The sequence below is a fragment of the Oncorhynchus clarkii genome, chromosome 21 (assembly GCF_045791955.1).
Source record: "Oncorhynchus clarkii lewisi isolate Uvic-CL-2024 chromosome 21, UVic_Ocla_1.0, whole genome shotgun sequence".
NCBI classification, from domain to species: domain Eukaryota; kingdom Metazoa; phylum Chordata; class Actinopteri; order Salmoniformes; family Salmonidae; genus Oncorhynchus; species Oncorhynchus clarkii.
The window spans coordinates 47,518,716-47,543,715 of NC_092167.1; the positions used below are offsets into that span (position 1 = coordinate 47,518,716).

Genomic DNA, 25,000 nt, shown 5'->3' on the forward strand with positions numbered 1-25,000 from the left:
ACCTAAACTCAGGTATGGCTCTACCCTAGCCAATCTGTTACCTACCAAAGCATGCTCTCCTCCAAGGCAAAAGGTCAACAGAGCACGGTACGAACTCTTTCCAGGAAATCCCTTCCTCTTGGAATGTTCCTTCATGATATCCCCAAAACACGGTTTAAATCGTAAATGCATAATTGTCCATGTACACACATCCTAAACAACAGTTTTACATAAAAACCCCACACTTCAAGAAGTTGTGGCGTAACTTCCTCTTTAAGACACACCATACACATTTCATGAAGTAATTCACCCCCCCCCCCCGGGGATAATTAATAACTTTGGTTATTCCCATCAACCAAAAAATGTTCCTCGATGACTCGCAAACTAATGAGCGTCATGCGTAACGTGCACCGGGCACTTCAACAAGGAAACAGCACGTCGCTCCAGACAAGCTTCAGCTAGGTTCAATTATAGGATTTTTCTCTCTTAAAACACTTCGATTCTTATTCTAACAATATATTTCACATTGCTAGAGGATGTACCTTTAAAAATGGGCAGCTTTATACGCGCCATAAACATTGTTAACAAGTTCCATTGTTTTAGTAACTGGCGTGCACAACAAACACTCGACTTCTGCGCCTTATTGTCAAAGTATTGCTGGCAAACAGGAACGCGCTACTCTCTTTAGTTACAGGATTATTGGCTATACCTTGAAGAGATACAATAGGAGAGCTTCTCTAACAAATCATTTCTTTAAAAAGTGTCATTGTCTAGAAGTCACGGACATGCCCTCCGTGACAAACCCCTGAATCAAATCCACAGATTACAACCCCCTAAATTAAAGGGGAGGGAAGAGGAGGAAAAAGAGGAGGAGGAAGGAAGGAAGGAAGGAAGGAAGGAAGGAAGGAAGGAAGGAAGGAAGAGGAGAAGAGGAGGAAGGGGGGAGTGGAGTGAGGAGGATGGAGGAGAGGAAGGAGAGGGAAGGAGGAGGGAGGAGGAAAGAGGATGAGGGAGGAAGAGGAAGGAGGGAGGATGAGGGGAGGGAACAAGGGGAGGAAGGAGGAAGGAAGGAGAGAAGGAAGGAGGATGAGGGGAGGAGGAAGGAGGAGGGGAGGTATGAGGATGGAAGAGGGGAGGAAGGAGGAAGGAGAGGATGGGAGGAGGAAGGTGGAGAAGGAGTTCTGTAGAGAGTAAGAGAGTGATTAGCTGGGTTTTGTGATCACTGATCTGAGAGGAATCAACAGACCACCACATTGTGTCTACCTATTCCACCTTTTCAAGTACTGAGATTTGGGCAAAACGTCTTAAATAAGCCTCCCCCTATAAACATCTTAAATTAGCCTCCCCCTATAAACATCTTAAATTAGCCTTCCCCCTATAAACATCTTAAATTAGCCTTCCCCCCCTATAAACATCTTAAATTAGCCTTCCCCCATATAAACATCTTAAATTAGCCTTCCTTCTATGCAATATAAACATCTTAAATTAGCCTCCCCCCCTATAAACATCTTAAATTAGCCTTCCTTCTATGCAATATAAACGTCTTAAATTAGCCTTCCCCCTATAAACATCTTAAATTAGCCTTCCCCCCCTATAAACATCTTAAATTAGCCTCCCCCCTATAAACATCTTAAATTAGCCTTCCCCCCCTATAAACTTCTTAAATTATCCTTCCCCCCCTATAAACATCTTAAATTAGCCTCCCCCCTATAAACATATTAAATTAGCCTTCCCCCCCTATAAACTTCTTAAATTAGCCTTCCCCCCCTATAAACATCTTAAATTAGCCTTCCTTCTATGCAATATAAACATCTTAAATTAGCCTTCCACCCTATGCAATATAAAGTGTTGCTGTATGGTTTATTGTTTTCTCCAGGACCCACAATTCATCTGTTGACTATAGGCCCTAGGAGAAGGCAGCTAGCCATGCCTGGAGCTCTCCCTCTATCTCAATCTCCCTGGCTAGCAGCAGGCCTCTCCCTTTCCCTGGCTAGCAGCAGGCCTCTCACTGGCTAGCACCAGGCCTCTCCCTGGCTAGCACCAGGCCTCTCCCTGGCTAGCACCAGGCCTCTCCCTCTCCCTGGCTAGCTCCAGGCCTCTCCCTCTCCCTGGCTAGCAGCAGGCCTCTCCCTCTCCCTGGCTAGCTCCAGGCCTCTCCCTAAATAGCAGCAGGCCTCTCCCTCTCCCTGGCTAGCACCAGGCCTCTCCCTGGCTAGCACCAGGCCTCTCCCTGGCTAGAACCAGGCCTCTACCTCTCCCTGGCTAGCACCAGGCCTCTCCCTCTCCCTGGCTAGCACCAGACCTCTACCTCTCCCTGGCTAGCACCAGGCCTCTACCTCTCTCTGTCCCTAGCTAGCACCAGGCCAAGCGAGGCCATCTGTTCCCCTACAATAGGGCCCTCTGCCATCTCCACATGCCTCTCTCCGTGGCCACAGCCAACTACATGGAAATGTACGAGATACACATAGAGCTCTATTCATCCCTCTCCCACCCCATGAGTCCATGGACGGTTAATCGCAGTCACATCTGCCACAGTTGCTTCCAAAATGTTTGTTGGGATGGATGGGGGGGGGGGTGTCTTGAGGTCTTGTTCTGAATAAAGGTCAACTTAAGCTTCCCCCCCATCCCCCAAACAAAGAGCAGAGGTGCAAGTACATGCATTTGGTATTTTGATCTTTTCATATTCATCACATCCACCTCGACACGTTGGTACCATAATATAACAGCCGAAATGTCAGAGTGACACAGATTATTAGCGCAAACAGAACTACAGAGAGAGAGAGAGAGAGAGAGAGAGAGAGAGAGAGAGAGAGAGAGAGAGAGAGAGAAAGAGAGAGAGAGGGAAAGAAAGAGAGAGAGAGAGAGAGAGAAAGAGAGAAAGAGAGAAAGAGAGAGAGAGAGAGAGAGAGAGAGAGAGAGAGAGAGAGAGAGAGAGAGAGAGAGATGGAATTTTGGATCAGGCATTTAATTCTCTCTTCTGTATGTCTGTCTGTGTCCACAGACGACAACAAGACGATCCGGTTGCCAATAGTGACCATGTTTACAGTCAACATTCCATTTAAGGAGAGCACAAAGGAGGTGACAATAGCTCCGTGGTGATTTGCAACAATACGCCACATCGGACAAAGCCAACGGTGACGGATGGATTCAGACGTTCAGACGGATTCAGTTCGTGTTCAAGTCGATCTTTACACAAAACCCACATTGACTCGGAGTGCATTCAAGACTTAACAGAGTTATACAAACCTGCCATAGAAACATGTCCAAAGGAAAACCTGCCATAGAAAGTGTCATAGAACTGGAGACAACTCTACTGTGTTTTTTTTTTTTTTTGCAAGAGCCTGTTCGACATGGTCTTGAGCAAGACTTGAATAATAGTTGCGATAGTTCATTCAGACTGCCAAACAGACGATGTCAGATATTCGGGCTCGTTGACAGGAGCAGTTTCCTCAGTTCCTGCTGCCTGCGGGGAAGATGACAGACAACTGTTCCATGGGAGAGTTTTATGAACCAGCTGAACTTCAGAGTAAATGTCCCGTTGTTAATCTTTCCTCAATCTGCTGTTGGAAGGGTAAATGGAATGGCCCAACCTTTGGTGAATGAGCAGTACTGTAAATAACAACTATAACCCGTAATAAAACAGTATTGTATAATATCATGATAATATACTACATTTACTCCACATCATTTTTCTAAAGGGCACATATTGGTTTATTGTCTCTCAGCAGTACTCCTCCTAGAGCTGCCTAGTGTGTGTGTGTGTGTGTGTGTGTGTGTGTGTGTGTGTGTGTGTGTGTGTGTGTGTGTGTGTGTATGTGTGTAGGAGGATGTCTATGTGGGCAGACAACGTAGGCACCTTTGCATAACGATTACATCACATAAACCAACCTTACATTTGTGTGTGATTGCAAATCACGAAATACCAAGTGAATTTAGAACGCTGCTCAGCACATCCCACACAGCCAAAATATGTCCTGTGTGTGGACTTTGTGGAGAGGCCAGAGGAACGCAAGGAGAAGGTTGGAGTGACGGTGATGGATGGTTGTGACTGACCTGTTTTGCAGCAGTCCCAGCATCTTCCCTCTTGTTGCGTCCAGGAGAGATCCACTGTGCTGTCACCGTCTGTCCCCTTAACTCTCCTGTCAAAGACACAAACACAGGCGGTCAATGAGGAGCAAGACAGATTCCTTACCACACAGGAGGTCAATGAGGAGCAAGACAGATTCCTTACCACACAGGAGGTCAATGAGGAGCAAGACAGATTCCTTACCACACAGGAGGTCAATGAGGAGCAAGACAGATTCCTTACCACACAGGAGGTCAATGAGGAGCAAGACAGATTCCTTACCACACAGGAGGTCAATGAGGAGCAAGACAGATTCCTTACCACACAGGAGGTCAATGAGGAGCAAGACAGATTCCTTACCACACAGGAGGTCAATGAGGAGCAAGACAGATTCCTTACCACACAGGAGGTCAATAAGGAGCAAGACACATTCATTACCACACAGGAGGTCAATGAGGAGTAAGACAGATTCATTACCACACAGGAGGTCAATGAGGAGCAAGACCCATTCATTACCACACAGGAGGTCAATGAGGAGTAAGACCCATTCATGACCACACAATAAGAGGGCAACAGAGGGGTTGTGGCTCTCAAGAAGGTTTTATAAAGGAGTTATATAGAGGTTTCCAGAGATTGTTTCATTTACTGATCTATAAATGGCTAATTAATTCAGATTAAGGTTGTTTGTTCTCAGTTTTTTTTAGATGTTTTGAATGTGGGTAGTTGTGGATGACAGTGGGCAGCAGGGGAGGTATGCAACCATGATGCTCTATGTTGCCTTTGTGCCGTGGCCTACGACTAACTGGCAGAGGGTATTTCATCCAGACTATTCACAGAGGAAAACTCCCTTGAAAAAAAAATGCATTGAATGTGAATGAGTCAAGGTCCAGAATGAGTCAAAGTGCAAAATGGGTCAAGGTTCAAACTATATCAAGGTCCAGAATGAGTCAAGGTTCAAACTATATCAAGGTCCAGAATGAGTCAAGGTGCAGAACGAGTCAAGGTGCAGAATGAGTCAAGGTGCAGAATGAGTCAAGGTGCAGAATGAGTCAAGGTCCAGAATGAGTCAAGGTGCAGAATGAGTCAAGGTGCAGAATGAGTCAAGGTGCAGAATGAGTCAAGGTGCAGAAAGAGTCAAGGTTCAAACTATATCAAGGTCCAGAACGAGTCAAGGTCCAAACTATATCAAGGTCCAGAATGAGTCAAGGTGCAGAATGAGTCAAGGTGCAGAATGAGTCAAGGTGCAGAACGAGTCAAGGTGCAGAATGAGTCAAGGTGCAGAATGAGTCAAGGTGCAGAAAGAGTCAAGGTTCAAACTATATCAAGGTCCAGAACGAGTCAAGGTCCAAACTATATCAAGGTCCAGAATGAGTCAAGGTGCAGAATGAGTCAAGGTGCAGAACGAGTCAAGGTGCAGAATGAGTCAAGGTCCAAACTATATCAAGGTCCAGAACGAGTCAAGGTCCAAACTATATCAAGGTCCAGAATGAGTCAAGGTGCAGAACGAGTCAAGGTCCAGAACGAGTCAAGGTCCAGAATGAGTCAAGGTCCAAACTATATCAAGGTCCAGAATGAGTCAAGGTGCAGAATGAGTCAAGGTGCAGAATGAGTCAAGGTGCAGAATGAGTCAAGGTGCAGAATGAGTCAAGGTCCAGAATGAGTCAAGGTGCAGAACGAGTCAAGGTGCAGAATGAGTCAAGGTGCAGAATGAGTCAAGGTGCAGAATGAGTCAAGGTGCAGAATGAGTCAAGGTGCAGAACGAGTCAAGATGCAGAATGAGTCAAGGTGCAGAATGAGTCAAGGTGCAGAACGAGTCAAGGTGCAGAATGAGTCAAGGTGCAGAATGAGTCAAGGTGCAGAAAGAGCCAAGGTGCAGAAAGAGTCAAGGTTCAGACTCACAATACATTAATAATAACTGGAGCACAAATGAATTACAGTCAGATTGTTGTAGTCATAAGAAACAGCGACCTTGAACTAAAACTGTATATATTAACTCTCCACTGCCATCTCAAACATTCCTCCACTTAAACCGTAATGATGATTGCAGATGGTCAACAGCCATTTTTGGGGGGGGGGGGGCGGAGCGAGACGGAGAGAGAGACTTGACATGATGACTACATTACCTCCAATGAATCTCTAGCCCAATCAGAGGCCACAAAATAACACTTCTGTGGTCCCCTCCGGTGCACGTTTAGTTTTTTTGCTCTAGCACTATACAGATAATTAATATAATAAACGAATAATAAAGCTTTGATTATTTGAATTAGCTGTGTAGTGCTAGGGTGCTTGGGGAGGGGGGGGGGGGGGGGGGGGGGTTGGGAAACACTGCTATAGGGAAGACACAATGTATGTGTTGATCATTATTATTTATAACCTAGCTATTCTCTGTAACGTGAGTCATGGTCATGCTGTATGCTGAACATCAACAGACATATTCATGTCTTTTTCAAAGGGTCATTGTATCCGCTGAGAAATCAAGGTCTACTCTCCTTTTCTTTCCTCTCATGTATTTTCCATTCCTTTCCTCTCCTCTCATTTCCTTTCCTCTCCTCTAATTATTTTCCTTTCCTTTCCTCCCCTCTCATTTCCTTTCCTCTCCTCTCATTTCCGTTCCTTTCCTCTCCTATAATTTTCTTTCCTCTCCTCTCATTACCTTTCCTTTCCTCTCCTCTCATTACCTTTCCTTTCCTCTCATTTCCTTTCCTCTCATTTCCTTTCCTTTCCTCTCCTCTAATTTCCTTTCTTTTCCTCTAATTTCCTCTCCTCTCATTTCCTTTCCTTTCCTCTCCTCTCATTTCCTTTACTTTCCTCTCCTCTAATTTCATTTCCTCTCCTCTCCTCTCATTTCCTTTCCTCTCCTCTCATTTCCTTTCCTCTCCTCTAATTTCCTTTCCTCTCCTCTAATTTCCTTCCTCTCCTCTAATTTACTTTACTTTCCTCTAATTTACTTTCCTCTCCACTCAGTTCCTTTCCTTTCCTGTAATTTCCTCTCCTCTCTCCCTCCATGTACCACTGAATGAGAGAATCCCCCTGCCTGTGGACGCAAACCCAGAATCATCCTTCCAGGAAATGAGAAAGAACAAACTTGGGCATGGAGAGGATAGACCCCTCGTTTGTCTGAGTCTAGCCCCACAACTATCGTCTGCTCGATCTCTGGCCTACTGATTGAATGAGTCACCGCCGGGGCCAATCAGGTGGTGCCGGGTCATTAACAAGGACCCTTGCATAGAAGACGCATGGAAATAAATAGGCTTATCATTATGCTGCATTATGGTCAATACCAAATCAGGGAGGGAGGGAGGGAGGGAGAGAGAGAGAGAGAGAGAGAGAGAGAGAGAGAGAGAGAGAGAGAGAGAGAGAGGGGAGGGAGGGAGGGAGGGAGAGAGAGAGATCGCCGATTGAATGATTCCTGTCTAGATGGGGAAATAGCCGGTGCTTGATCAGAACATTAGTGGTTTAAGACATCTCTATTGTGAGGTCTTGTTGTGGGGGCTTTATGCACCCCTCGTGATGAGACCTAAGTATGTTATGTTCAGCCTTATCATGCACATCCCAGTCATTCTGAATCTGAGATAAACATCTAATGGTTGTTGTGGGCCGATGCTGTTGTCACCGAAGCAGATAACATTGGCAAGTCTCTACACAGACAACTCATCAACGCTCTTTGATTTGAATACGAAGTTCCCGCTGTGTGTAATTAAGTCGAGGCACCAGTCCATGATGGCGAAGCTGCGAACACCAGATATACCCTGCCCTCTAACCCCGCAGTCGCCATAATTGTGCCTATTTGCCTTTAATTGAGTGGCTTTTGGGTCGAGGGCTCTCTGAGAAAGACAATGGTCACCCAGCAAGAGAGAGGGTGGCTTTGTATTGAACCTCTTTCCACGCCTGTGTCAGGTACCGCTTTTGAAAGCACATCCAAACCACACTGCAAATGCTGTCAAAACACCTTGTTAACCACTTTTGGACATCTATTAACAGCCTCTTATATCGGAATACGTTCATTCTCCTCAGTTTATTTCTACATAACACCTATTCAGTCAGTGCTTTGCGGGGGGATTTTGTATGTGAGCCACACAGGGTTTTTAGTGTGGGATTGTTGGATAATCATAGCTTACGCAATAGGCGATTTTGGCTTTTTAAAATATGAATTCAGATAATCCCCTCTGTGTTACCTCAAAGGGGGGTTTCAGATCAAATGATACGCTCCCGGTTAAGGTCACCAATTAATAACTGATATGAGTGAGAGGACTCCATAAATGTCAGCAGTATTTTCCCTGTACCTTCTACAGGGAATTATTACCACCATAACATTTGAGTCTTTCACAATCAGAATTGGGACGGTGAAATACAATTGAGTGGAACACAACAGGAATGTCACGGAGCACCCGACCCAAGTAACAAAAAGGTATTGACAATCATTTCAAATACTTTATCTGGGTTTGATTGAGCTTGCCTGGCGCAAAGGAACCAATATCTGTCCAATCGAGGCAGACGAATGCAAACGCACAAAGTATTTGAAAGATTTCAAGTAGTACTTGAACGCAGGTCTACACGGAGCATCCATCCAGGTTGCCTGGATGGGGTCTGTTTTTGTACTCCTTTTGTGACTTGACTAAGACAACCGTATGGACTCACCCATCTCCCCCGGATCTCCTCTCCATCACCCACCCCAGCCATATCCTCTTTCCCCTCCCATAGCTCAACCCCCAGAAATATCCACACCTCCCCTCCCATAGCTAAACCCCCAGAAATATCCACACCTCCCCTCCCATAGCTAAACCCCCAGAAACATCCACACCTCCCCTCCCATAGCTAAACCCTCAGAAACATCCACACCTCCCCTCCTATAGCTAAACCCTCAGAAACATCCACACCTCCCCTCCCATAGCTAAACCCTCAGAAACATCCACACCTCCCCTCCTATAGCTAAACCTCCAGAAACATCCACACCTCCCCTCCCATAGCTAAACCTCCAGAAACATCCACACCTCCCCTCCCATAGCTAAACCCTCAGAAACATCCACACCTCCCCTCCTATAGCTAAACCTCCAGAAACATCCACACCTCCCCTCCCATAGCTAAACCTCCAGAAACATCCACACCTCCCCTCCCATAGCTAAACCTCCAGAAACATCCATACCTCCCCTCCCATAGCTAAACCCTCAGAAACATCCACACCTCCCATCCCATAGCTAAACCCTCAGAAACATCCACACCTCCCCTCCCATAGCTAAACCCTCAGAAACATCCACACCTCCTTTCCCATAGCTAAACCCCCAGAAACATCCACACCTCCCCTCCTATAGCTAAACCTCCAGAAACATCCACACCTCCCCTCCCATAGCTAAACCTCCAGAAACATCCACACCTCCCCTCCCATAGCTAAACCTCCAGAAACATCCATACCTCCCCTCCCATAGCTAAACCCTCAGAAACATCCACACCTCCCATCCCATAGCTAAACCCTCAGAAACATCCACACCTCCCCTCCCATAGCTAAACCCTCAGAAACATCCACACCTCCTTTCCCATAGCTAAACCCCCAGAAACATCCACACCTCCCCTCCCATAGCTAAACCTCCAGAAACATCCACACCTCCCATCCCATAGCTAAGCCCTCAGAAACATCCACACCTCCCCTCCCATAGCTAAACCTCCAGAAACATCCACACCTCCCATCCCATAGCTAAACCCCCAGAAACATCCACACCTCCCCTCCCATAGCTAAACCCCCAGAAACATCCACGCCTCCCCTCCCATAGCTAAACCCTCAGAAACATCCACACCTCCCCTCCCATAGCTAAACCCTCAGAAACATCCACACCCCTCCCATAGCTATACCCCCAGAAACATCCACACTGCAGCCCTATAGCTAAACCCTCAGAAACATCCACACTGTGCAGCCCTATAGCAGCCTGACCAGTTTCAGGGAGGTTAATACCGACTCCATTTTGGGGCTTTATGAAATGGACCTCTCATGACCATAGATGTATTATTGATCTGTTGATTGATCAGCTGTGGTATGTGTTACGTCTGTGAGTGTCTCCCAGATCTGTCTTAGTGCCTGGTTTTTCTCTGCAGAGGCACTTAGGGAAACCTAAGTGACAAAAGGTATGATCAGAAGCAGTTGGATATACCCTCTAGAATACCACACAGAACTGCTGAGGCGAAGCACTTAAAATAAAGGAAATGACTAAAAATGAGTGCCCAGAAATTCATCTTCCGGATATCCTGTCTTACCGTAAAACTAGCTTGTACAGGAAGTTGCACATCTGTTATGAAAAAATTGCCCGGTTGAATAAAAAACAGACGTCAGACTACAAACCAAGACATTTTAAGCTGTGGCACACTCAAGTAACCTTTCCCGAGACCAGAAAACGTACATTGGCTCCCCAAACGAATGCCTATGCTTTAGCGCAGTGTGCTAAAGAGACCCAGTGTTCAAACCCAAGGTCGATCACACAAGCAACAGCATACAGTAGGAAAATACTGTGACAGGCTGCCAAGCTCCAGAAATGCCACAGCGACTCCCCTGCTCTGTCATTAAAGGCATATTCTCTGCAGAAATCATTAACCCGGCGTAATGGCTTTCGCACACCGCATTAGAGAGTGGAGGGGGAATGGGGTCCTCCATCACTATTGCCCCCCAAAATGATGGACCGCAGCTAGACGAAGGCTCCGGGGCGGTTAATGAACGCCCAGCGCCCAGTCAACAAATCACCACTTTCCCCCTTTCTATTCTTTCCATCTCTCCGTCTCCGTCTCTCTTCGCAGGCAACACTTTCAAAGGGACCTCCATCGAGGCTTTTTCAATTACTGTGTGTGTGTGTGTGTGTGTGTGTGTGTGTGTGTGTGTGTGTGTGTGTGTGTGTGTGTGTGTGTGTGTGTGTGTGTGTGCGTGTGTGTGTGTGTGTGTGTGTGTGTGTGTGTGTGTAATAAATTACAGTTCGTGGAATCTCTCTAGGGTTAAATCATCTCCAGTTTCAGGGTGTGTAATCTCTCTAGGGTTGATCATCTCCAGCTACAGGGTGTGGAATCTCTCTAGGGTTAATAATCTCCAGTCACAGGGTGTGGAATCTCTCTAGGGTTAAATAATCTCCAGTCACAGGGTGTGGAATCTCTCTAGGTTTAATCATCTCCGGTTACAGGGTGTGGAATCTCTCTAGGGTTAAATAATCTCCAGTTTCAGGGTGTGTAATCTCTCTAGGTTTAATCATCTCCGGTTACAGGGTGTGGAATCTCTCTAGGGTTAAATCATCTCCGGTTACAGGGTGTGGAATCTCTCTAGGGTTAAATCATCTCCAGTTACAGGGTGTGGAATCTCTCTAGGGTTAAATCATCTCCAGTTACAGGGTGTGGAATCTCTCAAGGGTTAAATCATCTCCGGTTTCAGGGTGTGGAATCTCTCGAGGGTTAATAATATTTTATGTCTGTCTGCTTCTCTCTCTCTCCAAGCTTGCCCATGGTTCTATTCCAAATTACACACTATTCCCTAAATAGTGAACTACTTTTGACCAGAATCCTATGGGCCCTTGTCAAAAGTAGTGCCCTATATAGGGAATAGGGTGCTATTTGTGACTCACAGTATGTCTCCTATTACTGCTGTTAGTACAGCTGGTTGTGCTTTATGTCTGTGTGTGTAGGGAGAAGTGGTACAGTATGTTAGGGTTGTTTCCAGATTTCCTGATCTCTTCTAGCCCACTCAGACAAGGGCTTGATTAGATGGAAGTAAAAAGAAAGCGTGCTCAGAAAAAATGTGTAGGTCGTACATGTACTAGTGTTGTAGGTCGTACTAGTGTTGTAGGTCGTACGTGTACTAGTGTTGTAGGTCGTACTAGTGTTGTAGGTCGTACATGTACTAGTGTTGTAGGTTGTACTAGTGTTGTAGGTTGTACATGTACTAGTGTTGTAGGTTATACTAGTGTTGTAGGTCGTACATGTACTAGTGTTGTAGGTCGTACATGTACTAGTGTTGTAGGTCGTACTAGTGTTGTAGGTCGTACATGTACTAGTGTTGTAGGTCGTACATGTACTAGTGTTGTAGGTCGTACTAGTGTTGTAGGTCGTACATGTACTAGTGTTGTAGGTCGTACTAGTGTTGTAGGTCGTACTAGTGTTGTAGGTCGTACTAGTGTTGTAGGTCGTACATGTACTAGTGTTGTAGGTCGTACTAGTGTTGTAGGTCGTACATGTACTAGTGTTGTAGGTCGTACATATACTAGTGTTGTAGGTCGTACATGTACTAGTGTTGTAGGTCGTACTAGTGCTGTAGGTCGTACATGTACTAGTGTTGTAGGTCGTACATGTACTAGTGTTGTAGGTCGTACTAGTGTTGTAGGTCGTACATGTACTAGTGTTGTAGGTCGTACTAGTGTTGTAGGTCGTACTAGTGTTGTAGGTCGTACTAGTGTTGTAGGTCGTACATGTACTAGTGTTGTAGGTCGTACTAGTGTTGTAGGTCGTACTAGTGTTGTAGGTCGTACTAGTGTTGTAGGTCGTACATGTACTAGTGTTGTAGGTCGTACTAGTGTTGTAGGTCGTACTGGTGTTGTAGGTCGTACTGGTGTTGTAGGTCGTACTAGTGTTGTAGGTCGTACTAGTGTTGTAGGTCATACATGTACTAGTGTTGTAGGATGTACTAGTGTTGTAGGTCGTACTAGTGTTGTAGGTTGTACTAGTGTTGTAGGTTGTAATAGTGTTGTAGGTCGTACTAGTGTTGTAGGTCATACATGTACTAGTGTTGTAGGTTGTACAAGTGTTGTAGGTTGTACAAGTGTTGTAGGTCGTACATGTACTAGTGTTGTAGGTTGTACTAGTGTTGTAGGTCGTACTAGTGTTGTAGGTCATACATGTACTAGTGTTGTAGGTCGTGTTGTAGGTCGTACATGTTGTAGGTCGTACTAGTGTTGTAGGTCGTACTAGTGTTGTAGGTCGTACTAGTGTTGTAGGTCGTACTAGTGTTGTAGGTCGTACATGTACTAGTGTTGTAGGTCGTACTAGTGTTGTAGGTCGTACATGTGTTGTAGGTCGTACTAGTGTTGTAGGTCGTACTAGTGTTGTAGGTCATACATGTACTGTTGTAGGTCATACATGTACTAGTGTTGTAGGTCATACATGTACTAGTGTTGTAGGTCGTACTAGGGTTGTAGGTTGTACTAGTGATGTAGGTAGGTCGTGTTGTAGGTCGTACTAGTGTTGTAGGTCGTACATGTACTAGTGTTGTAGGTCGTACTAGTGTTGTAGGTCGTACTAGTGTTGTAGGTCGTACTAGTGTTGTAGGTCGTACATGTACTAGTGTTGTAGGTCGTACTAGTGTTGTAGGTCGTACATGTACTAGTGTTGTAGGTCGTACTGGTGTTGTAGGTCGTACTGGTGTTGTAGGTCGTACTAGTGTTGTAGGTCGTACTAGTGTTGTAGGTCATACATGTACTAGTGTTGTAGGTCATACATGTACTAGTGTTGTAGGTCATACATGTACTAGTGTTGTAGGTCGTACTAGGGTTGTAGGTTGTACTAGTGATGTAGGTTGTACATGTACTAGTGTTGTAGGTCGTACTAGTGTTGTAGGTCGTACTAGTGTTGTAGGTCGTACATGTACTAGTGTTGTAGGTTGAACATGTACTAGTGTTGTAGGTCGTACTAGTGTTGTAGGTCGTACATGTACTAGTGTTGTAGGTCGTACTAGTGTTGTAGGTTGTACTAGTGTTGTAGGTTGTACTAGTGTTGTAGGTCGTACTAGTGTTGTAGGTTGTACTAGTGTTGTAGGTTGTACTAGTGTTGTAGGTCTTACTAGTGTTGTAGGTCGTACATGTACTAGTGTTGTAGGTCGTACTAGTGTTGTAGGTCGTACTAGTGTTGTAGGTCGTACATGTACTAGTGTTGTAGGTCGTACTAGTGTTGTAGGTCGTACTAGTGTTGTAGGTCGTACTAGTGTTGTAGGTTGTACTAGTGTTGTAGGTCGTACTAGTGTTGTAGGTCGTACTAGTGTTGTAGGTCGTACTAGTGTTGTAGGTCGTACATGTACTAGTGTTGTAGGTCGTACTAGTGTTGTAGGTCGTACTAGTGTTGTAGGTCGTACTAGTGTTGTAGGTTGTACTAGTGTTGTAGGTCGTACTAGTGTTGTAGGTCGTACTAGTGTTGTAGTTTGAACATGTACTAGTGTTGTAGGTTGTACATGTACTAGTGTTGTAGGTCGTACTAGTGTTGTAGGTTGAACATGTACTAGTGTTGTAGGTCGTACTAGTGTTGTAGGTCGTACTAGTGTTGTAGGTCGTACATGTACTAGTGTTGTAGGTTGTACTAGTGTTGTAGGTCGTACATGTACTAGTGTTGTAGGTTGTACTAGTGTTGTAGGTTGTACATGTACTAGTGTTGTAGGTCGTACTAGTGTTGTAGGTCATACTAGTGTTGTAGGTCGTACTAGTGTTGTAGGTTGTACTAGTGTTGTAGGTCATACATGTACTAGTGTTGTAGGTCGTACATGTACTAGTGTTGTAGGTCGTACTAGTGTTGTAGGTTGTACTAGTTTTGTAGGTCGTACTAGTGTTGTAGGTCGTACTAGTGTTGTAGGTCGTACTAGTGTTGTAGGTCGTACATGTACTAGTGTTGTAGGTCGTACTAGTGTTGTAGGTCGTACTAGTGTTGTAGGTCGTACTAGTGTTGTAGGTCATACATGTACTAGTGTTGTAGGTCATACTAGTGTTGTAGGTTGTACATGTACTAGTGTTGTAGGTCGTACATGTACTAGTGTTGTAGGTCGTACATGTACTAGTGTTGTAGGTCGTACTAGTGTTGTAGGTTGTACTAGTGTTGTAGGTCATACTAGTGTTGTAGGTCATACATGTACTAGTGTTGTAGGTCGTACATGTACTAGTGTTGTAGGTCGTACTAGTGTTGTAGGTTGTACTAGTTTTGTAGGTCGTACTAGTGTTGTAGGTCGTACTATTGTTGTAGGTCGTACTAGTGTTGTAGGTCGTACATGTACTAGTGTTGTAGGTCGTACTAGTGTTGTAGGTCGTACATGTACTAGTGTTGTAGGTCATACTAGTGTTGTAGGTTGTACTAGTGTTGTAGGTCGTACTAGTGTTGTAGGTTGTACTAGTGTTGTAGGTCATACATGTACTAGTGTTGTAGGTCGTACATGTACTAGTGTTGTAGGTCGTACTAGTGTTGTAGGTTGTACTAGTTTTGTAGGTCGTACTAGTGTTGTAGGTCGTACTAGTGTTGTAGGTCGTACTAGTGTTGTAGGTCGTACATGTACTAGTGTTGTAGGTCGTACTAGTGTTGTAGGTCGTACATGTACTAGTGTTGTAGGTCATACTAGTGTTGTAGGTTGTACTAGTGTTGTAGGTCGTACTAGTGTTGTAGGTCGTACTAGTGTTGTAGGTCGTACATGTACTAGTGTTGTAGGTCGTACTAGTGTTGTAGGTCGTACTAGTGTTGTAGGTCGTACATGTACTAGTGTTGTAGGTCGTACTAGTGTTGTAGGTCGTACTAGTGTTGTAGGTCGTACTAGTGTTGTAGGTCATACATGTACTAGTGTTGTAGGTCATACTAGTGTTGTAGGTCATACATGTACTAGTGTTGTAGGTCGTACATGTACTAGTGTTGTAGGTCGTACATGTACTAGTGTTGTAGGTCGTACTAGTGTTTTAGGTTGTACTAGTGTTGTAGGTCATACTAGTGTTGTAGGTCATACATGTACTAGTGTTGTAGGTCGTACATGTACTAGTGTTGTAGGTCGTACTAGTGTTGTAGGTTGTACTAGTTTTGTAGGTCGTACTAGTGTTGTAGGTCGTACTAGTGTTGTAGGTTGTACTAGTGTTGTAGGTTGTACTAGTGTTGTAGGTCATACATGTACTAGTGTTGTAGGTCATACTAGTGTTGTAGGTCGTACTAGTGTTGTAGGTCGTACTAGTGTTGTAGGTCGTACTAGTGATGTAGGTCGTACATGTAATAGTGTTGTAGGTCGTACTAGTGTTGTAGGTCGTACTAGTGTTGTAGGTCGTACTAGTGATGTAGGTCGTACATGTAATAATGTTGTAGGTCGTACTAGTGTTGTAGGTCGTACATGTACTAGTGTTGTAGGTCGTACTAGTGTTGGAGGTCGTACTAGTGTTGTAGGTTGTACTAGTGTTGTAGGTCGTACTAGTGTTGTAGGTCGTACTAGTGTTGTAGGTCGTACTAGTGTTGTAGGTCGTACATGTAATAGTATTGTAGGTCGTATATGTACTAGTGTTGTAGGTCATACATGTACTAGTGTTGTAGGTCATACATGTACTAGTGTTGTAGGTCATACATGTACTAGTGTTGTAGGTCATACATGTACTAGTGTTGTAGGTCGTACTAGTGTTGTAGGTTGTACTAGTGATGTAGGTTGTACATGTACTAGTGTTGTAGGTCGTACTAGTGTTGTAGGTCGTACTAGTGTTGTAGGTCGTACATGTACTAGTGTTGTAGGTTGAACATGTACTAGTGTTGTAGGTCGTACTAGTGTTGTAGGTCGTACATGTACTAGTGTTGTAGGTCGTACTAGTGTTGTAGGTTGTACTAGTGTTGTAGGTTGTACTAGTGTTGTAGGTCGTACTAGTGTTGTAGGTTGTACTAGTGTTGTAGGTTGTACTAGTGTTGTAGGTCTTACTAGTGTTGTAGGTCGTACTAGTGTACTAGTGTTGTAGGTCGTACTAGTGTTGTAGGTCTAGTAGGTCTAGTGTTGTAGGTCGTACTAGGTTGTACTAGTGTTGTAGGTCGTACTAGTGTTGTAGGTCGTACTAGTGTTGTAGGTGTACGTGTTGTAGGTTGTACATGTACTAGTGTTGTAGGTCGTACATGTACTAGTGTTGTAGGTCGTACTAGTGTTGTAGGTCGTACTAGTGTTGTAGGTCGTACATGTACTAGTGTTGTAGGTTGTACTAGTGTTGTAGGTCGTACATGTACTAGTGTTGTAGGTTGTACTAGTGTTGTACATGTACTAGTGTTGTAGGTCGTACTAGTGTTGTAGGTCATACTAGTGTTGTAGGTCGTACTAGTGTTGTAGGTTGTACTAGTGTTGTAGGTCATACATGTACTAGTGTTGTAGGTCGTACATGTACTAGTGTTGTAGGTCGTACTAGTGTTGTAGGTTGTACTAGTGTTGTACTAGTGTTGTAGGTCGTGTTGTAGGTTGTACTAGTGTTGTAGGTTGTACTAGTGTTGTAGATCGTACTAGTGTTGTAGGTTGTACTAGTGTTGTAGGTTGTACTAGTGTTGTAGGTCTTACTAGTGTTGTAGGTCGTACATGTACTAGTGTTGTAGGTCGTACTAGTGTTGTAGGTCGTACTAGTGTTGTAGGTCGTACATGTACTAGTGTTGTAGGTCGTACTAGTGTTGTAGGTCGTACTAGTGTTGTAGGTCGTACTAGTGTTGTAGGTTGTACTAGTGTTGTAGGTCGTACTAGTGTTGTAGGTCGTACTAGTGTTGTAGGTCGTACTAGTGTTGTAGGTCGTACATGTACTAGTGTTGTAGGTTGTACTAGTGTTGTAGGTTGAACATGTACTAATGTTGTAGGTCGTACTAGTGTTGTAGGTCGTACTAGTGTTGTAGGTCGTACATGTACTAGTGTTGTAGGTTGTACTAGTGTTGTAGGTCATACATGTACTAGTGTTGTAGGTCGTACATGTCCTAGTGTTGTAGGTTGTACTAGTGTTGTAGGTTGTACATGTACTAGTGTTGTAGGTCGTACTAGTGTTGTAGGTCATACTAGTGTTGTAGGTCGTACTAGTGTTGTAGGTTGTACTAGTGTTGTAGGTCATGCATGTACTAGTGTTGTAGGTCGTACATGTACTAGTGTTGTAGGTCGTACTAGTGTTGTAGGTTGTACTAGTTTTGTAGGTCGTACTAGTGTTGTAGGTCGTACTAGTGTTGTAGGTCGTACTAGTGTTGTAGGTCGTACATGTACTAGTGTTGTAGGTCGTACTAGTGTTGTAGGTCGTACTAGTGTTGTAGGTCGTACTAGTGTTGTAGGTCATACATGTACTAGTGTTGTAGGTCATACTAGTGTTGTAGGTTGTACATGTACTCGTGTTGTAGGTCGTACATGTACTAGTGTTGTAGGTCGTACATGTACTAGTGTTGTAGGTCGTACTAGTGTTGTAGGTTGTACTAGTGTTGTAGGTCATACTAGTGTTGTAGGTCATACATGTACTAGTGTTGTAGGTCGTACATGTACTAGTGTTGTAGGTCGTACTAGTGTTGTAGGTTGTACTAGTTTTGTAGGTCGTACTAGTGTTGTAGGTCGTACTAGTGTTGTAGGTCGTACTAGTGTTGTAGGTCGTACATGTACTAGTGTTGTAGGTCGTACTAGTGTTGTAGGTCGTACATGTACTAGTGTTGTAGGTCATACTAGTGTTGTAGGTTGTACTAGTGTTGTAGGTCGTACTAGTGTTGTAGGTTGTACTAGTGTTGTAGGTCATACATGTACTAGTGTTGTAGGTCGTACATGTACTAGTGTTGTAGGTCGTACTAGTGTTGTAGGTTGTACTAGTTTTGTAGGTCGTACTAGTGTTGTAGGTCGTACTAGTGTTGTAGGTCGTACTAGTGTTGTAGGTCGTACATGTACTAGTGTTGTAGGTCGTACTAGTGTTGTAGGTCGTACATGTACTAGTGTTGTAGGTCATACTAGTGTTGTAGGTTGTACTAGTGTTGTAGGTCGTACTAGTGTTGTAGGTCGTACTAGTGTTGTAGGTCGTACATGTACTAGTGTTGTAGGTCGTACTAGTGTTGTAGGTCGTACTAGTGTTGTAGGTCGTACTAGTGTTGTAGGTCGTACATGTACTAGTGTTGTAGGTCGTACTAGTGTTGTAGGTCGTACTAGTGTTGTAGGTCGTACTAGTGTTGTAGGTCATACATGTACTAGTGTTGTAGGTCATACTAGTGTTGTAGGTTGTACATGTACTAGTGTTGTAGGTCGTACATGTACTAGTGTTGTAGGTCGTACATGTACTAGTGTTGTAGGTCGTACTAGTGTTTTAGGTTGTACTAGTGTTGTAGGTCATACTAGTGTTGTAGGTCATACATGTACTAGTGTTGTAGGTCGTACATGTACTAGTGTTGTAGGTCGTACTAGTGTTGTAGGTTGTACTAGTTTTGTAGGTCGTACTAGTGTTGTAGGTCGTACTAGTGTTGTAGGTCGTACTAGTGTTGTAGGTCGTACATGTACTAGTGTTGTAGGTCGTACTAGTGTTGTAGGTCGTACATGTACTAGTGTTGTAGGTTGTACTAGTGTTGTAGGTTGTACTAGTGTTGTAGGTCGTACTAGTGTTGTAGGTCGTACTAGTGTTGTAGGTCGTACATGTACTAGTGTTGTAGGTCATACTAGTGTTGTAGGTCGTACTAGTGTTGTAGGTCGTACTAGTGTTGTAGGTCGTACATGTACTAGTGCTGGGAAAATATAAAAGATATAAACGGCCCAAAACCATGAGCTCATCGTAGGAAAATGTTTGATGTTGAGCTAACTTCGCCAGTGCATTCTTTTCCAAATATGTAACTACAATTTCCCATTGCTAAAATACATTATTCAGAACTAAAGAACTAAAATACATTAGTTGCTGCTTTTGCAACAGCTAATGGGGATCCTTAATAAAATACCAAATACGGTTTTAGTCAACACATGGACAAATTCTTACCAAATAACTTTTGGCACAACGCACACTTAGGACTTGGGAGAGCCATTAGGAAACTAAAGAACTGATGAAGGAGAAAACTCTGGCTTTCTCAAGCGCTTGTTTCACATCCCCCTTTCTCGCCTCACAATTTACCTCCACGTTGTTTTTCCACATTGATTGAGACGAACAAAAGGAAGAAACCAAGTGAACCACGGGGGGAAAAAGCTACGGATGGTTTCTCTTGACATAGTGTCCACGAGAATGTCACAGAGGAGGACAGACAGGATAGGATAGTTTCTCTTGACATAGTGTCCACGAGCATGTCACAGAGGAGGACAGACAGGATAGGATGGTTTCTCTTGACATATGTGACTGATCGCCTTGATTCGTTCTTACGTAGCAAAATTTGAAATTGTGTTTTTTTGGCATTATATAAAAGCAGATACACAGAGCTACAAACAAATGGTATATCATACACTGCCCATGAGGAACAATGGGAAAGCAATTCTGCCGTGAAAGTTGATAAACTTGTAACCCCACTTTTGAGAAAATGGCCCTTAAATGTTTTGGTACCTACTGGAGAGCTCTTCTTTGACTACACCCCATTCAGCATTGTTCACACCCTCTTAAACCTCAGCCCCACCCATCTCTTTAAGGATTCACACGTGAGGTCATGTGCTAAACAGTGAGTAGTGTAGTAAAAATAAAGACTAAAAGTGGTAAAAGTAGTAGCCTAAAATAACGACATATTCCAAGAATGTGTCCCGATAAAAATATTTAATAAAAATTAGATGACGCTTACCCAGACACACTTGTCTAAATTGATGGGTCATGTGAAAGAAATGCTATATCCCCCAGCCACATCTAGCCAAGTGGATGGGTCTCTACAGAAGGTGTAAACGATACAGCCAAATGGTTACTTGCATAGTGGCAATATAAATTAAAAAAAGAACAAGTGTCAATGCCAGTAGAGAAAGAACAAAATAATATACAGTATGTAGAAGAACAATATCAATAACCATATCAGTGATAGACGAGGTAGTTACAGTGGCAAGAATAAGTATGTGAACCCTTTGGAATTACCTGGATTTCTGCATAAATTGGTCATCAAATTTGATCTGATCTTCATCTAATTCACAACAATAGACAAACATAGTGTGTTTAAACTAATAACATACAAATTATTGTATTTTTCTTGTCTATATTGAATACATAATTTAAACATTCACAGTGTAGGTTGGAAAAAGTATGTGAACCCCTAGGCTAATGACTTCTCCAAAAGCTAATTGGAGTCAGCTAACCTGGAGTCCAATCAATGAGATGAGATTAGAGATGTTAGTTAGAGCTACCTTGCCCTATAAAAAACACTCACAAAATGTTAGTTTGCTATTCACAAGAAGCATTGCCTGATGTGAATCATGCCTCGAACAAAAGGGATATCAGATGACCTAAGATTAAGAATTGTTGACTTGCATAAAGCTGGAAAGGGTTGCAAAAGTATCTCTAAAAGCCTTGATGCCCATCAGTCCACGGTAAGACAAACTGTCTATAAATTGAGAAAGTTCAGCAATGTTGCTACTTTCCCTAGGAGTGGCCTTCCTGCAAAGATGACTGCAAGAGCACAGCACAAAATGTTCAATTAGGTTTAAGAATACTCCCAGAGTGTCAGCTAAAGACTTACAGAAATCTCTGGATCACGCTAACATCTCTGTTGACGAGTCTATAAAACGTACAACACTAAACAATAATGGTGTTCATGGGAGGACACCACGGAAGAAGCCACTGCTGTCCAAAAAAAACATTGCTGCAAGCCTGAAGTTTGCAAAAGGTCAACTGGATGTTCCACAGCGCTATTGGCAAAATATTCTGTGGACAGATTAAACTACAGTTGAATTGTTTGGAAGGAATACACAACACTATGTGTGGAGAAAAAAAAGCACACCAATATCAAAACCTCATCCCAACTGTAAAGTATGGTGGAGGGAGCATCATGGTTTGGGGCTGCTTTGCTGCCACAAGGCCTTGACAACTTGCTATCGTCAACGGAAAAATGAATTCCCAAGTTTATCAACACATTTTGCAGGAGAATGTTAGGCTATCTGTCCGCCAATTTAAGGTCAACAGAAGTTGAGTGATGCAGCAGGACAACGACCCAAAACACAGAAGTAAATCAACAACAGAATGGCTTCAACGGAAGAAAATACGCCTTCTGGAGTGGCCCAGTCCGAGTCCTGACCTCAACCCGATTGAGATGCTGTGGCATGACCTCAAGAGAGCTGTACACACCAGACAACCCAAGAATATTGCTGAACTGTGCAGGTCTGATCGGAAACTCAAGAAAACATTTGGTTGAAGTTATTGCTGCCAAAGGTGGGTCAACCAGTTATTGAATCCAAGGGTTCACATACTTTTTCCACCCTGCACTGTAAATGTTTACACAGTGTGTTCAATATAGACATGAAAACGTATAATTGTTTGTGTGTTATTAGCTTAAGCAGACTGTTTGTCTATTGTTGTGACCTAGACGAAGATCAGATCAAATTTTATGACCAATTTATGCAGAAATCCAGGTATTTCCAAAGGGTTCACATACTGTTTCTTCCCACTGTATATGCATACAACCAGGGGTAAAGTGGCTGAGAAGCGGGCTAAATAATAAAAAAATAGTAGCAGCAACGTATGGCGTTAGCTAAACAATTTAACCCCAATCCATAGAGTACTAGCAATACAAACCGATTGTCATAGCTAGCTAAAGTTAACCAAATAGGTTCCATGATTGCTAGTTAGCTATCTACCATTAGGCTATAACTAGCAATACAAATGGCTTTCTGAGATAATATTACTACACAGATCATACACGTAATGTTAGCCAGCGAGCCAGCCACTTAATTTTAGCTAGCTAGCTAACAGTAAACTTTAACTTGCAATGAAAACAACTTTCTGACAATATTAGAAACTGATAATATCTGAACATGTAGCTAGACTCTTACCTGTATACATGGATCAACACTTCACGGTAGACTGCAACCCCTTTCATTAAATAGGACGTCCTGTGTCGTTTCCGTTTTGATTGTACAGCTTGCTTGGCCCGTTGTGTCAAAGACACTCTGATTTACAAGGTTTGATTCATTTTCAGAGTCGGAGAGAGTCAGCGTGGTACGATCGTCCTCCTGAAAAGTAGTCCATCGCAACTTTTTCCTACAGACCTTTGTCGATAGTGCCTGATAAATTCAGGGTAGCAATGTTATTGAGAGCAGTAGCAACACATTTGTAGTTCTCAATGTTTAACGTTATATTTTTCAACCTGCAGTAGAAAGGATGATATACACGTAACGAGAAGCTAATTTTATAGACAGAAGATGCTACACGGCAGAGCAATGCTAAACTCATCTCTCGGCATGTCCAGTCCATTCATTATCGCAGCCAATCATGGCTAGCGAGAAGGTTCCTATTTTTTCTTAAACTTTATTTGTATCTACAGATGGAATACAATTAAATGTTTATTTAACAACTTTATTCATATTTACAGTTTGGTATTTAAGGCACCTAAAATGTTCAAGAAGGCATTTTTTTTTTTTTAAATTTATTGAATTTTACCCCTTTTTCTCCCCAATTTCGTGGTATCCAATTGTTGTAGTAGCTACTATCTTGTCTCATCGCTACAACTCCCGTACGGGCTCGGGAGAGACGAAGGATGAAAGTCATGCGTCCTCCGATACACAACCCAACCAAGCCGCACTGCTCAAGAAGGCATTTCTGACAAAAAAAAAATGTATTTTGATTAAACATTTAAATAAATGTTCAAATACCTCTCCTGTGATGTCGTGACTTGCGACATACTTCTAGTTTCCTGAAACAAGTCACATATGTCCATGAGAATGTCCCAGAGGAGGACAGACAGGATAGGATGGGTTCTCTTGACATATGTCCATGAGAATGTCCCAGAGGACAGACAGGATAGGATGGGTTCTCTTGACATATGTCCATGAGAATGTCCCAGAGGACAGACAGGATAGGATGGGTTCTCTTGACATATGTCCATGAGAATGTCCCAGAGGACAGACAGGATAGGATGGGTTCTCTTGACATATGTCCATGAGAATATCCCAGAGGAGGACAGACAGGATAGGATGGTTTCTCTTGACATATGTCCATGAGAATATCCCAGAGAAGGACAGACAGGATAGGATGGTTTCTCTTGACATATGTCCATGAGAATATCCCAGAGGAGGACAGACAGGATAGGATGGTTTCTCTTGACATATGTCCATGAGAATATCCCAGAGGAGGACAGACAGGATAGGATGGTTTCTCTTGACATATGTCCATGAGAATATCCCAGAGGAGGACAGACAGGATAGGATGGTTTCTCTTGACATATGTCCATGAGAATATCCCAGAGGAGGACAGACAGGATAGGATGGTTTCTCTTGACATATGTCCATGAGAATATCCCAGAGGAGGACAGACAGGATAGGATGGTTTCTCTTGACATATGTCCATGAGCGTCATTATCGGAGGTCTCTGCGTCGCTTTGAGCGTAGTGACACATCGTCCTGCCGGGTAACTGACCCGTCTGTCAGTGAGTTTGGGTCAAAAGACAAAGGTAACAGCCAAAGTGACAGTATTCACCCAAACTGAGACGACCTAAATTGATTGACGCACAAAATGGCTTCTGTGTTTCCTCGATGCTGTTACTATCTGTGTGAGGATCGACGCTGGAGACGAGAAGCAGGTAGAGGGAGTGAAGATTTAATAAACAACGGACATGAAACAGAACGGGACCAGTGTCTTGGACAGCGGGGAAATAACAACATCAATGCTGACACAGGGAACAAACTGAGGAGCAGACAGATATAAAGGGGGTAATCAACAAAGTAATGGGAGTCCAGGTGAGTCCAAAATTGCGAGGCTGAGCGTAATGATGGTGACAGGTGTGCGTAATGAAGGGCAGCCTGGCGCCGTCGAGCGCCAGAGAGCGGGAGCAGGCGTGACTATCTGATCTTAATGCAATTAAAATGTAGTGACTTAAATACATGTTAATACAGTGGTTTTAGTTGACTGATTAATCTAATGTAAAGTATTCCATTATAACATACTTATATCCATAAACCCTCCATAATGGTTGAAAAGAGAACCTTTTTGAACCTCGTTATTGTTATTTGTATTGCGTTACTATTTTTCCTTTTCATTTATTGAGCAAATTTTTATCATTTATAAAAAAAAAAAAATTTTTTTAACTCTGCATTGTTGGTTAAGGAGTAAGCATTTCACGGTCCACATCTGTTGTGACCAATACAATTTGATTTGA

General features: G+C 43.3%; 1 protein-coding gene across 2 annotated transcripts in view; it reads right to left on the bottom strand.

Annotated features, from left to right (window-relative positions):
• Positions 1 to 25,000, bottom strand: part of LOC139379105 (ADAM metallopeptidase domain 19a) — a 203,415-nt gene that overhangs the window by 158,443 nt on the left and 19,972 nt on the right. For both annotated transcript variants that reach the window (XM_071121927.1, XM_071121926.1), the window contains exon 2: positions 4,033 to 4,118. In XM_071121927.1, coding sequence (XP_070978028.1) covers positions 4,033 to 4,118 — 86 coding nt within the window. The remainder of the gene's footprint in view (positions 1 to 4,032; positions 4,119 to 25,000) is intronic.